The sequence below is a fragment of the Cervus canadensis genome, chromosome 6, assembly GCF_019320065.1.
Source record: "Cervus canadensis isolate Bull #8, Minnesota chromosome 6, ASM1932006v1, whole genome shotgun sequence".
Taxonomy (NCBI): domain Eukaryota; kingdom Metazoa; phylum Chordata; class Mammalia; order Artiodactyla; family Cervidae; genus Cervus; species Cervus canadensis.
Genome location: NC_057391.1, coordinates 94,795,630 through 94,809,984, shown reverse-complemented (window position 1 = coordinate 94,809,984; position 14,355 = coordinate 94,795,630). Strand labels below are relative to the sequence as shown.

At 56.4% G+C, this 14,355-nt stretch overlaps 1 protein-coding gene across 9 annotated transcripts in view; it reads left to right on the top strand.

Annotated features, from left to right (window-relative positions):
* Positions 1-14,355, top strand: part of FOXN3 (forkhead box N3) — a 438,293-nt gene that overhangs the window by 174,839 nt on the left and 249,099 nt on the right. For 5 of the 9 annotated variants that reach the window (XM_043472739.1, XM_043472738.1, XM_043472744.1 and 2 more), the window contains exon 3: positions 7,565-8,121. In XM_043472739.1, coding sequence (XP_043328674.1) covers positions 7,579-8,121 — 543 coding nt within the window. In that variant the 5' untranslated portion in view covers positions 7,565-7,578. Of the gene's footprint in view, positions 1-2,418; positions 2,575-2,705; positions 2,837-3,450; positions 3,616-6,367; positions 6,749-7,564; positions 8,122-14,355 lie in introns of those variants that run through there. The other 4 variants (XM_043472743.1, XM_043472740.1, XM_043472737.1 and 1 more) reach the window with 4 other exon arrangements.

Sequence of the window (14,355 nt, the reverse complement as noted above, 5' to 3'; positions counted from 1 at the left end):
GGCACTCAGAAGGTCCTTTGCCCTTGGTGCTGGCAGCCGTGTGTGGTCCTAAGTGAGCAGAGGAGGCCGGCCTTCCGGGAGGAGAGGGGAACAGACATATGGGGGAAGCAGGGAAGACAGCGAGGTCTCAGAGGGAAGGAGCCGGAAGAAACCGTCCGACGACGCTCCGGTTACCCGCAGCCAGCTGTGCGGCCGGCGCTGACTCAGCCTCCCATTCGGGTACCCTTTCCCCCGGTCAGTTTGAGGATCCTGTTGAGAAGACCCTCTTTCCAGACCTGCCTCAGATTCCTCCTCATGTTTGAATGTCCCTCAGGGGACATTCCCTCGGGGATTCCCAGGTGGCAGTAGTGGTAAAGAGTCCACCTGCCCATGCAAAAGGTGTGGGAGACTCGGGTTTGCTCCCTGGGTCAGGAGGACTCCCCCGGAGGCCGACATGGCCACCCGCTCCAGGATTCCTGCCTGGACAATCCCATGGACAGAGGAGTCTGGTGGGCTACAGTCCATGGGGTCGCAAGCGTCGGACACGACTGAGCGACTCAGCCCGCACGCAGGTCTTCTCACACTCGGCGCTCTCCCACTGCATTTCCTCAGTTGTTGCGGCCTCAGGAGGGATCACGGGGCTTTACAGAAGTACTCAGGTTGGCCGAATAACCCGGGATGGGGGAGGGACCTTGCTGGTCCAGGGCAGAGAACCATGCTGGAGAAGAAAGTGGAGAACACCAAGGTGGGGGGCATTCCTCTCCGCAGAGGAGGAACCTGGGGTCCCACGAGGACTGGGGCCTGACCGGGCTAGCACCCTAGTGCTCTCAGCCCGGGTGGGGCCGCAGGAGGGTCCTATCGTCCCCAGTCCGGGACCAGGTGGTGCCCAGAGTGAGTTCTAGCGCGCACATAGGATTCTGATTGGGAACCGGCGCTCTAAACAGTCCACTTGTCTCTCTGAGACTTGTCAGGCTCTAAGGCTCAAGGGTGTTTCCTGAAAGCTCACGAAGGGAATGAGGTTGTTCCTGAGCGAATCTGGCTCCTGACCCGCTTCGTCCGGGAGCAGGTCCCACAGCCAGGAGTCTCTGGAGTGACAAGATGGGGAGACCCCTCTCCGCCTCCCGCCGGCTCCTGGCAAACGTCTGGGTCCCCCCTTCAGACAGAGGGGCCACCGGGCGCACCCGCCCCTCCCTCCGCAGGCGTCACACCTTCTCACAGCGGAAGAGTGAGATGAGGAAACAAGCTGGAGGATGGAAGAAACCAGAAGCCGCCAAGGGAAAGAGGCAAGCTCGGGGAAGGCAGCTTCCCTCCCGGGCTCCGCCCGCCGCTCAGGGCTGCTTCTGGCCCAGAGCTCGCTGCGTCTCCAAGTTTTGGTTCACGTCGGGTGGCTGGTTCAGACAAGGCGCTTGTGCAATAGCCACGTGCTCAAGGCCCTTCCTTCTGAGCGCTGAGCAGGAAGGGGGCGCCGCCGGCTGGGAACACCTGCCGCCCCTACTTCCCGTAGAGACGTCCAGCTCCACTGTGAGTGCTGCGGGGACTGGCGTGGAAGGGGTGCACCCAGACGGCTATTTCTTCCTCTCCAAGCCAGCACGGGCATTGGTGACGGACAGGGAGGCCTGGCAGGCTGCGGTCCACGGGGTCGCAGAGTCGGGCACGACTGAGCGACTGAACTGAGCTGAAGCCAGCACGGGGCTGGACCAGGGTCTCTTGGTTCCTTTGAGGAGCCTCGACTGACAGGCTGATGGAGGTTCGCCGACAAGACTGAGCTCCTGTCCTGTTTCTGTCACCACCTCTGACCTTTAGAATCCCGCGCTCAGGACTTGGGATACACCTAGTTTGCCCCTCTTGCCACAGGCCTTTTGCTTAGTGACTTGGGGTAGACCAAGCGCTCGGTAATTAAAGGGGTGGGGCCGGGTGACCTCTGTTGCCCCGGGCCATCAAGGCTGAATCACCTCCCAGGTGGGTGGGATTTGCCTTCCCAGGCTAAGCAGTAAGGCCTGCTGGTGAGTGTCCTGCTGAAAACTTACCACCCACCATCTTGTAACTCTGAGAGGGGGAATGACTCCTCAGATGGATCGGAGTTTCCTTAAGTCTTTGGAAATTAAAACGTTTCTGGAACCCGTGGGATTTTTCTCCCCCTCTGGCTAAGTTACAAGGTGCTGCCAGCTGGAGGGCCTTCTCACTGGTTTTTCTGCAGTTTTCCAAGCGCTCAAAAGGTCCTGGCCTCTGGTTCAGGTAGACGGGGAGAGGTGGCCGGCAGCGACTGCTGTTTCCTTCTGTAGAGGAATCGACTGATTTGGTTTCAGGGAGTGGGAGGGGGCGGTGGGAGGCGGGGGGTGCAGTCCTATTTTTATTTATGTCACCACTAGGGTGACCTCTGGGACTCCCCTCTCAGTCCCTCCAAAGGCAGCTGTCTGGCGCGGCTGCAGAGGCGGGTGGCCCACCTTCGGAGGCGCCTGAAGACTCGGAGAGGCGGCCCTGCCAGCTGTCGCTGCGGCTCTCGAGCGCTCTAAACGTGGAGGAGCAGAGCCTTGTTTTCGCTGGAGGCTCAGAAGGCGGCCAGGGAGTTGGGCACAACGCGCCGGAGGCCCCAAGGTTTGGCCCTCAGGACGGGCCTCCGGCTCTGTAACCTGGAATGGCCATATGGCCACCCTCCCTCCCCGGGCAGCCGGGCGCCGGCGGGCAGCCCCGAGGGGCAGCCCCCTGGGCGGGAGGCGGCGGTGCCTTTGTGCCCTTCCTCCCGGGGGCACGGGGCGGCTGCTGGAGGAGGGCCGGGGCGGCCCCGGGAGTCCCGCCAGGGCGCCGGAGTTGGGGAGCAGTGGAATCTCGTCTCCCTCTCGCCAGCCTCGCCCGCATCGTAATTCTTTTTATTTTTACTTTCGAGCCATGTAAGGCGCGCGGATGGGGTAGGAGCGTTCCGGCGACACGTTGCCAGAGGCGCAGCGCCCGCCCGCCCGCGTGGCCAGAGCGCAGGGAAGGGACAGGCCGCGCGCCCCGCCAGCCCCGCCGCCTATGGTCGCGGCTGCTTGGGGTCGCAGAGCCCGCCGCGCCGGCCGCCTCCACCCCCGCGGGCTCGCGGGGAGCCTGCGCTCGCGGTCCGGGCTCCGTGTGCGCCGGGGCAGCGCCGGGGGCGCGAGGGCCCGGCCGGCCGTGCGCCCGGGGCGCGGGCAAGGGCCGCCCCGGCGGGTCCGCGCCCGGCGCCTCCGGCCGCTGGCGGCCCGGCCCACGTTTTCCGTCTCTCCCGCTCCCTCCGCCCCTGAGCGCGGCCCTCCCCTCCGCTCCCCCCGCCTCCCGCCTGGTCATGTGTCTCCTTTTTTTGTTTGCAGTGGAAACAATTTCTCGCCGCGGCGGAGGCGAGCGGGAGGCGGGACGGGGCGGGGAGAGCGGCGGGCCGGCGGGAGGACGCGCGGCGCGCCCGGCGGAGGCCGCAGGTCCCATGCCGCGCCGCGACCCCCGCGCCCCTGCCGCCCGCGCCCGCGGCCGCCCCCCGCCGCCCGCCGCCCCGCGCTCGCAGCGCCGCGCCCGCGCGCCCTCGGCCGGGCCCCCGAGCCATGCCCGCCGCGCGCCCGCCAAAGTTTGTGGGCTCCCGTTGAAGGGCCGCGGCGCCCCCGCGCCCCCGCGCCCCGCTCCGGCCAGGTGAGTCCGCGCCCGCGCGGGGTCGGGTCGGCTCGGAGCGCGCGCGCGCTCCGCTCGGGGGGCCGTCCCGGAGGCGGCCGACTCGGGGGCTCCGCAGTCCCCGGGGGCTAGGGCCCCGGGGTTGGGGGGGGGCCCGGCTCGGCGGGGGACACGGGAGCCCCGGAGCCCCGGGGAAGTTGCCGGGTGCTAAGAGGCTCCTGGCCCCGACGTGCGGGCTGTTTTCCCCGGTGCCCCGACTTCATAAACGAAGCGACGGACTTGGGGGTGTCGGCGGGACCCCCGGCGCCACGGGCCGGGGCTGGGGGTGCTGATCAAGGGGAGATCCCAGAAGAGAGACGGGCTCCTAACAAAGATCCCCCCGCCCCCCCGACTGTGCAAGCTTGGCACCGGCAGAATCTCCCGAGGACCGAGTCCTGGCCACCTGGGCCCTCTCTGAATCCCCCCTTGGGCCCTGGAGGAGTTGGGGGGCGACAGGCTTCCCCCGATGTGTTTCTGGGGCTCGGCGCGGCCGATAAAAGGCTGGTGCCGTCTGACCGGCAGTGAAGGCATGCGGGCTCCCGAGGGCCGGGCCGGCGGGGCGAGGAGCGGTTTCCCCGTCGCCCGGCAACGCCGCTGATGGACGCGGGCCGCCGCCAATCGCCGCGCCCGCAGGTCCCCTGGAAATGTTTTTGACAAGGACCGTCGGCGAGGGAGCAGAGCGCGTGTGCGCGTGCGCGGAGGGGGGTGGTTACCGCACACCCCAAACTCGCCACTGCCCTGCTCCGCTTGGGGGGGCGGACGGGAGTGATTTCTCAACTTTTTAAAGTTCGCTTTCACCATCTGTTCGGAGCTGGGCCACTCATGCCTTTGTCAGTTATTTGCAGCCCTCTGGCAGTGGGCAAGGAATGAGCTTTTCTGCTGCATTTTCTCCATGAAAAAAAGGGGGGGGGGGGAAGGAGAACGAAACCCAGCAAGTCACAAGCAGGAGGGTGTGCGTGTCCGGAACGTAGCCAATAGCTAACCGAAAAGTTGTAAGGAGGTCAGTGGTGGACATTTGCGGATCCGGCGAGCAGCCTTACTGGCAGCCGATGGAAAATGTTTGCTGAACTGCAGACTCACATGATCTGGATTCTTTCTCTGACCCCCCCCCCCCGCCCCTTCTAAAAAATAGTAGGGGAAAAAAAAAAGATTTGGCGAATTATGTCGTTAGAGATCATAATGGAAAACTCCTCAGTGTGGTTTCTGGGAGCGGTAGCGGTCAGCAGCTCTTGATGCGGTCGCTGTAAAATGCGGATTTATGGTGGGGCACTGGCCAGCTGGCCAGCTTCGGGGGCACGGAACACAAAGCCCGCGAGCGATCCAGGGGTGCTGAGCCCCGGAACCCTCTCTTCTGGGCAGCGCCGCTCTCCTAAGAAAACCGTATTGCTGGCAGTGTTTGTTTAAAACAAAAGAAAACATGGAGAATAGCATGTTAGTTCGTTTGGGAAGCTACTGACAAGTAAGCAAATTAAAAAGAAAGAGCAGCACGTTGTCATAGCAACAGTGCAATTAAATTACTTTACTGTCAGCCATGATATAATTTTCCTGTTTGGTAGCTCAGGAGACGTAAAACTTTTTTCCTCTGGAGCTAAAGTTGACTTCAGCGGCTTGGTCTTTTTTTTTTTTTTTTTCCTCTTTTGTACTCGACTGTGTGGATATTCCTTGTTATCAGAAAATTAGGTTATTTGATGAGGGGAGTCCCGTGAAAACTTTGAGCGGACAAGCCTAGCCTTGATTTGTTTACAAAGAAGGTAAAAGCTGTATCAGGCTGGTCTCTGTCTTACCTCCAAACTGAAGACACTAGATTATTCTTTAATAGGTATCCTGTACTACTCAGAGTAGCCTCCCTATTTGATGAAAAACATATTCCCTGTGGATGAACTGGAAGTGTCTGAACTACCTGCTTCCATGGGACTTTGGTGCCTGAAAATTTTTTCCTCCTCACAGTTGGACATTTCAGGGCGGCTCCAGAGAGCACCCCCACCCCCCAGGGCCTTCTGTCTGCGGGCTGTTTGTCCACCTTTGCCCCCCCTTACCCTGCGGCTCCCAGGGGTGGGCGGTGTGGGGGGTGGCACTACCAGTTCTCAGGTACCTTTGGGTATTCAGTGCCCCACATATGCTTTCTAGAGCTTCCCCAGCTGAAGTGGCAGTTATTTTAGGCATGGCGTCAGTGAACTTTTGGAGCCATAGAATGATCCTGTCTTTGCTTTTGCTGTGTCCATTTTTTTTCTTTTTCTTTTTTTTTTTCTAAACAGCCTGCATGATGTTACTCAGGGGTGGTTGTGCTTAGTCACTCAGTCGTGTCTGACTCTTTTGAGACCTCGTGGGCTGTAGCCCACCAGGCTCCTCTGTCCATGGGGCTCTCCAGGCAGAAATACTGGAGTGGGTTGCCATGCCCTCCTCCAGGGGATGGAACCCAGGTCTCCCACATCGCAGGTGGATTCTTTACTGTCTGAGGCACCAGGGAAGCCCAGGGCTGGGGTGGAGGACAAAACAGACACCCTTCTTGCACCCAGCACGCTATGGGAGCGTGGGAGGCCTCTTTCCTTATCTTCCTATTCTTTCTATCTCAGGTTCAGTGCTCGAGGGATGAACGTGCTTTGTCGCTGTTGGGGTCACCCCCCCCCATTGTCTTTCCTCCTCAGATATTTTACCCCTGTGCTGGGTTGTTGATAAAAATGGGGGAGGAGCAGAACAGAATTCCTTAGCAGTTTTTGTTGGATTTGCCTTCTTTCTTGAAGCTCCTGGCTGCTCTCCTGACTTTTTGCACTGATTTTAATTTCAGTGGATGGCTCGTCTTCACATTCCTCTTTATTTGCGTGGTGTCTGACAGTGCTCACTTTTTTGTTCAGGGTGTAGTGTCCCAACGAAATTAACTGTGCTTCCTCCTCCACTTTGAATCCACAGAATAATTTGGCATCCCTCTTTAGACTTGCCAAATGTTATTAACATTGCAGTTTTAGGTCTTGACTTGTGGTGGAAAAAAAGAAAAAGTCAAATAGAACACTACTAAAGTGGTTCTCACCATAGCCAGTTTTAATTCCCAGGCAGTTGTGATGGTCTTCGCATGGAAACAGCTGAACGTAACCTGAAACAGCGGGCCTTCACCTTTCAGGTGTGTCTTTATTTTTTTTCCCTGAGAAACGTAAATAGTAAGACCTGTCACCCAAAGTGACCTGGGTTGTGGCCGCACTTATTTTGTGGTGTTTTACTGTGAGGCTCAAAAGAATTTTGTACATTTTCATGTAAAGCAGGTAAACAGAGGCAAGCAGGAAATAACTGATTTTCCTAGGGTCACGGTGAGAGGCTTCATGGATCGGGAAGAAGGCCTTGTGGAATTTCCCTTTTTGGGTTTTTTTTGATTATGGCAGTATAGTTGACTTCCAGTGCTGCGTTAGTTTCTCCTGTGCAGTGGAGTGGTTTTATACCTAATATGTATTGGTTTTAACATTGCTTTCCGTTACAGTCTATCACAGGTTGGAATACTGTTCCCCTGTGCTGTGATACAGTCGGGCCTTGCCAGCACAGCTGGACGGATCTTAGTTCCCCAGCCGGGGATGGAACCTGTAGCTTCTGCAGTGGGAGCGCTGAACGCTACCCCCGGACGCCAGGGGCTCCCCAGGACCTTGTGGTTCGTCCACGCTGGGTGTGACGGACTCCCAGTCCCCTCTTCCCCTCGCGTTCTTCTCGTGACGCAGGAGCCCCTGCAGGCGCGCGCCCGTTCCGGGTCTCGTCCTCGCGGGCCGTCGGTCCCCGCGCTGGGCTCCGGCGGCTCCGCGCTGGGCTCGGGCAGCTCCGATCTGCTCCCGGCGGCCCGGGGAGGGGGTGTCTCTGGCGGGCAGGGCGCCCGCCGAGCCGGCGGGGCGGGGTCCGCGGCTGCCTCTCTGCCGGCGGGGGTCCCCCCTCATCTTCTCTGTCTTGTGTGTTTCAGGAGCCTTCACGTAAATGGGTCCAGTCATGCCTCCCAGCAAGAAGCCGGAAAGCTCAGGAATTAGCGTCTCCAGCGGGCTGAGTCCGTGTTACCGGGGCAGCGGCTTCTCCAAGGCCCTCCAGGAAGACGATGACCTGGACTTCGCCCTGCCCGACATCCGCCTAGAGGAGGGGGCCATGGAAGATGAGGAGCTGACCAACCTGAACTGGCTGCATGAGAGCAAGAACCTGCTGAAGAGCTTCGGGGACTCGGTGCTGCGCAGCGTCAGCCCGGTCCAGGACCCGGACGACGAGCCGCCGCCGTCGCCCGCGCACTCCGACGTGCCCTACGACGCCCGGCAGAACCCCAACTGCAAGCCCCCCTACTCCTTCAGCTGCCTCATATTCATGGCCATCGAGGACTCTCCCACAAAGCGCCTGCCCGTCAAGGATATCTACAACTGGATCTTGGAACACTTTCCGTATTTTGCAAACGCACCTACTGGGTGGAAAAACTCAGTGAGACACAATTTGTCCTTGAATAAATGTTTTAAGAAAGTGGACAAAGAGAGGAGTCAGGTAAGCCTCGGGGGCTGGAGCTCAGGTTTTTCTTTTGGAAGTGAAACATGTCTCTCCATGAACAGAAAGTGTTCAGGAGTGTGAATCTGTTGTGTGGAAGGGGCCGTTGCGTAAACGGAGAACTCTGTCTCGTTGCATGCGATCAGGCGGTTGTCAAGAACTTCCTTTTCCTGAGTTTGGTGTTTCTGAAGCTGGCTTGAGGGCTTCCCACTGGGAGCAGGGTTACAAAACAGTGGTTTGCAGACCTGATGGGTTCTTAGTATGGTCATCCTTCAGCGTGGGTGGGTCCCTTTGGTTTTCAAGACCAAACAAAAGCCTGTACTCTGATTGCAGCCATGAACCATGAGGAGTGTAAATAGGAATAATAAATATATGTAGGAAATTTGTCACCAAGTGCTAGAGACATGTGGCATTTGTATTCTTTCTGAATATTAACTCAGAGAAAGGCATTGGTCTAGGATTCTGGAATAAATATACAGTGGTGGACATTGTGTGGATGACGTGAACATCTTTATATACTGCAGAACAAAGACCCCCAGTGCCCAGGTGCCTCTCTTGAAATTCTGGGCTCTGTAAAGTGTTTGGCAACTTTGAAATTCCCTCTCAGTGTGGAAAAGTGGGCTGAGAGTTAGGTTCTCATTCAAGACTGGCTTTTTAAAAGGTTGAATATTTGCTTTGAAGCCTTTAAAGCTCGAGCCTCGTAATTTGCTAAAGAAGTTTTAATAATTTGCTTCATCTTTCTTGTATGGAATATAATAGGTAGATGGAGAAGGCAATGGCAGCCCACTCTAGCACTCTTGCCTGGAAAATCCCATGGACAGAGGAGCCTGGTAGGCTGCAGTCCATGGGGTCGCTAAGAGTCAGACACGACTGAGCGACTTCACTTTCACTTTTCACTTTCATGCATTGGAGAAGGAACTGGCAACCCACTCCAGTGTTCTTGCCTGGAGAATCCCGGGGATGGGGAGCCTGGTGGGCTGCCGTCTGTGGGGTCACACAGAGTCGGACACGACTGAAGCGACTTAGCGGCAGAAAGAAGGTGGGCTATTAGGAAAATGGTGACCTAGCTTGAAGTTCTGAAAAGTAACATGCGTGCGTGCTTAGTCGCTTCAGTCGTGTCTGACTCTGTGAAACCCTGTGGACTGTAGCCCGCCAGGATTCTCTGACCATGGGATTCTCCAGGCAAGAATGCTGGAGTGGGCTGCCATATCCTCTTCCAGGGGATCTTCCCGACCCAGGGATCGAACCTGCATCTCTCGCTTTGGCAGGCGAGTTCTTTGCCACTAGCGCCACCTGGGAAGCCCAAAAAGTAACGTGGCCACGGCTAAGATAACTTGGCGGAAAACCACTCCACCCAGTTTTCACGCTGCCATGTCCTACAGCTTTGGCTCCTATGCTAGTGGTGCTGCAGTGTGCAGCGGGTGATTTGCTTTCCTTTTTTTAATATTTATTTGGCTGCACCAGGTCTTGGCTGCAGGGATCCTGACCGGGGATCGAACCCAGGCCCCCGCCTTGGGAGCTCGGAGTCTTAGCCAGTGCGCCATCAGAGAAGTCCCTGACTTCCACGCTTTTTGAAATTCAGGTTCAGGCTCAGGCCCACTCTCGTGTGGGCTCAGCAGCTGCACAGGGTGGGGCCTTTCGTTTCCTCTGTCTCCGGGAACAGGTTTCTGCTTCTAGTAGGATCTTGAGCCCGAGAAGATTCTACTTGCCCAAGTCTGCGGCTGGCCGGGCTGAAGCCCCGTTTCTCCCTGCTGCCCCTGGGCGTGCTTGCCAGCAGGTGCTGCTCACCCAGCGTCTGTGCCGAAGGTGGGGTGGGATGGCGTGCAGGGCCTGAGGAGCGCGTTGCCTGGGAGGAGGAAGCTGTGGACGCTGAGGAGCTTTGCTGCTGACCTGGGAGCAGGTGGCACCTCGTCCAGCGTGCAGGAGTGAACACGCCTGAGCGCCCCGGCCCTGCCCTCACAGGTCCTCATCCCGTAACTGTAACCGTCACGGGATGCTGCCGCTGTCCCCAGGAGTCCGTCACACTCTCCTCCCGTCCTTATCCCAGAAGGGCCGTCGGGAGACTGACCTCTGGACTCGACTCTGCTGAGTGTTTCCTGATCGTTCCTTGAACTTAGAGAAAACTCGCTGTTTCCCTATGAAGAACTAAGTCCGTAACCTTAAAAACTTCCATACAGGTGGGTCCTCTGGAAAGGGAAGGTCTGGACAAGCACTTCCACATCCCAGGTGGCGCTAGTGGTAAGGAAGCCGCCTGCCAATGCAGGAGACATAAGAGACGCAGGTGTGATCCCTGGGTGGGGAAGACCCCCGGGAGGAGGGCAAGGCAAACCACTCCTGTATTCTCTCCTGGAGAATCGCATGGACAGAGGAGCCTGGCGGGCTACGGTCCTTGAGGTTGCAAAGAGTCGGACACAACCTAAGCGACTGAGCACGCGGCACGGAGAAGCAACCACAGGGTCAGAAGGCAGAGGAGACAGAGCTGCCAGGCCCGCCAGGGTCGCACGTCCCTGCTGCCGTGATGACCGGGGCTTTCAGTTTGGTGTGAAACGATTCTGCACGTTACCGCACTCCTGGCTTGGCGTGTCTGCTCTCACGCCGGGCCACATGAAAGTAATTTAGCAAATGCACACTCTGAAATGTTCAACAAGGCCAGCTCCACGGCGAGCGGAGGCACTCGGGAGTTATCGTTCATCAGCCTGGGGCGTGACAAGCGGGTGTCCCACGGCTCTGCCCGGCACCCCACCCGGCACCCCCACGCTGCTCTGGGAGCCCGGTTTGCCCGGGGTGACGGCTGTCATGGCACACGCAGCGCCTGTTGAAAGGGAACGGTTTCGAGGGCTTGGAGGTGGTTAATCCTGTGAAACGCAGAGTCGGTGCTCCCCGGCTGGCCGGACCTGTACCGACATGCTTCCGATGAGATGCCAGTCGGTTCTGTGGTCGGGAGCTTGTTCCCAGCGTTGCTGATGCTGCAAGAACAGAGTAGGGATGTGAGCTCCCCGCCTCTCTCCGCTTCCCTCTGGCTCCCCAGGGGCCAGCTGGAGGCTGCCTGGTGAGGGGCAGGCTCCCGGGTGCCCTCAGGCACTGGCCCCAGCCCCTTCGCTTGCGAGTGAGTCAGGGAAAGGCGTGTCCCCCACGCTCTGCCTGGTGAAAGCCCCTCGGTCTCGCAGGTAAGCTTGTTTTTCCCCAGGGGATTTTACTTGGATGTAGCTCCTGCGCTGAGGTTCCACTGCAGCTCAGTGGTTATGCGGGTGCCTGAATGCTGGTGAGAAGGATGGCGGGGGGCAGGTGGAAGCCTTGGGTTTGTGTGCGCAGGGTCAGCCATCCCACTTCTGTTCGCTTGTTTAAAGTGCAGGATCACACGTAGGCCAAGATGCACAAGTGTGAGCGTGCAGAATCCGGTGTGATCCTTGTCTCTGGGGGCCTGGGGGCCTTGTCTCTGTGGCACAGCTGCTTGACCGGGGCTGGAGAGGGGACTCCCTGAAATGCTCCGGAGTCACCTGTGGCTCTTACACACCCACCACTTCTCCTGATTCAGCAGCAGAGACTCTGTTTCAGCAGGATTAAGGTGGCTGGGGAAAACCAAAATTCTTAATAAGCTTCATATTTCTGATTTCATCCAGATTTGGGAATCCTTGAATCAGATGCCCTTTCGGGTTCTTTCCAATGCAGAGATTTCATCAAGAACATATTCTCATGAATGAGTAAGTTAGGTGTGAATAGTATTTTTTTTCCCATTTTATTTCTGATTGGAATTTGAAAGATAGAGGTTTTTTTTTTTTTCTTTCTCTCCAATCATGGAACATTTCAGACATGTACAGTACAGAGAACAGTGTAGTGACTCTGTAACCATCATCACCACTGGCCACACCAGACTCAGTAGTTAACAAGCTGGCCTCCCTTATTCATTCATTTTTGTCCTTCTGTTCTTAAGTAATTTGAAGCAAATCCTATCCCTTGTGTTATTTTATTCCGACACGTTTTAGTGTGTTTCGGAGTCGTTTCCGTAACCACAGTGCCAGTGTCACCTCTAACAAAATGAACAGTTCTTTGGCATCACCAGATGCCAGGTCTGTTGTTCAGATATTCTTGATGGTTTACAAAATGTTTGTTTGAATCAGGATCCAGACGTCGTTTAAGCGTTGCATTGGGCTCTGGTGCTTCAACCTGTTTTCATCCGCGGCAGACGCCCGGCCCCTTCCTTGTCAAATTGACCCCTCTGCATAATATGTCTGCTTCATTGGGGTTTCATTAAGCTTGTTCCTCCGTCCCCTTGTATGTCTCCCCTGTGAAATGGAAGTGCGTGCCAAAAGGCTAGATCCCGTTCTGGCTTGTTTGGCGCCCGGGGGTACTTTGTGGCCGCGTCCCGTGCCCCCTCGCGTCAGGGAGGCGGGTGGACCCACGCCTGGGGGCGCTGAGCCTGAAGTGCGGTTCACGTGGGGTTGGCTGCACTCTCCTCTGCAGAGTCCCCTTCAGCCTTTCATCTCGCGGTCTCATCCGCGGGTAGCCTTTGCCCAGATCAGTCGGGACAGAGGTCCAGAGTCTGGGATTCCGTTTGGAATTTGCTAACCACAGATCTAGTTGGAACCACAAGACTGGTGTGTGCTAACCTCTCTGAGTATTTGTAAATGAGACATAGAGCACCGTTTTTACTTTTTATAAACTGGATTATAGTGGCTCAGGTGTGCGTGTTGCTATTCTGTGCTCTTTCTTGACTTTCCAGTTTAACAGAACATACTGTTGTCATAAGAGCATTTATAAGGGAGACAGTGTACACAAGTGTATCTATTATATTCAGAGCTTTAAGTACAGTTTTAGCTTATAAATATAAGCAGCTTGTCTTGGTTGAAAGAGGCCTCGATTGGAAGCCAAGACACCTGCTTCACATTTTGATGCTGGAAGTACATGGCTGCCTGGACCTCAGTTTCCTCAGCTATAGAAGCAGAATTTTATTGTTACTTGGGGCTTCTTAACCTGGGGTCTTTGAATGTCAGAGGCTTTGCAGACAGCCTGAAATTGTTGATAGCATGTCATGTGACTATGCATTTTCCTAGAAGATGTCAAGATTTTGTTCGATCAGTTTTTTGGTTCTTAGTGGGACTCCTGACCCTGGAAAGGTGAAGAACCACGCGTGTTTTGTAATAACAGTAATGGACTTAGAGAACACTTTATTTGTGCTTTCCCAATAGCTTATTTCTTCCTCACTACAACCCTATGAGGTAGGCCCTAATTTCATTCTTAAAATAGATGGTGATTAAGCTCAGAGTGGTTAAGGGACTTGCCAGAGGTCACACAGCTAGTAAGCAGCAGAGCAGGAATTCACGCTAATCCCCTCCAGCTCTGAAGGACATGTGCTGACCTTAGCCCCAGTGCTGGACCACGCTTCCTCAGTATAGAGGCTGGTCGTTGATCTCGGGGTGCTTCCTAAAAGTATGCTATGAACACCAGTTATAGAGGAACTAAAATAACTCAAATACACCCGGAATTTACTCTGGGGGTACAGGGTAGAGGAAGATAAATACAGAGAATGTTTTTGTGCTTTGAAATGGGGCCGACCTTTAAGCAGCTGGAAAGGCGTTGAGTTTGCACGAAGCATATGGTGCGCGGCCCTCCCAGCTCCTCACTTCCAGGTTCTCTCCCAGGCCCCCTGCCTCCCAGGTCCCCTCCACAGAGGTCTGGCCCAAGTTCAAAGTCCCTTATCCCTGTGTTTATGCAAATTCTGCCTCCAGTTCCCAGCCCCCTTGATGTTCGCTTTTCCATCCTGGTGGATGAAATTTCTTTTTCAGAAGCAGTTTTGAAAGTGCAGCCCCTCCGATGCAGAGCACCCCTCATATAGCAGCGCCCCTGTATCACAGTTGTTCTTATTCCCTCCCCTTGGGGGTGCAGCCGCAGAATCAAGAGCATTTCCTTTCCCCATGACAGTGCCATCACACCCGTGACGGTCATTTTAGGAAGAAGAAGGGCCTTAACTACCACTGTTATTATTTTGTCGGGGGCAGAGGGGAGGTTGGTGGTAAATGATGCTTTTTGATAAACTCTGCAGTTCGGCCTTGTTGAGTACATTACTAAAAATTGGGGGTAGTGTTGCGTGGTGGGACATGCAAAAATGAGATGAGGTGTAAAAGATTCTTCTGTGGTCGTCAGGGCAGGCGACAGTCCTGTTTACCTCTGAGCTGGGGCCACCCTGCGTAGAGCAGGAACACGGCCTCTTTCTCACCAGAGCCTGCTGCCTGGCAG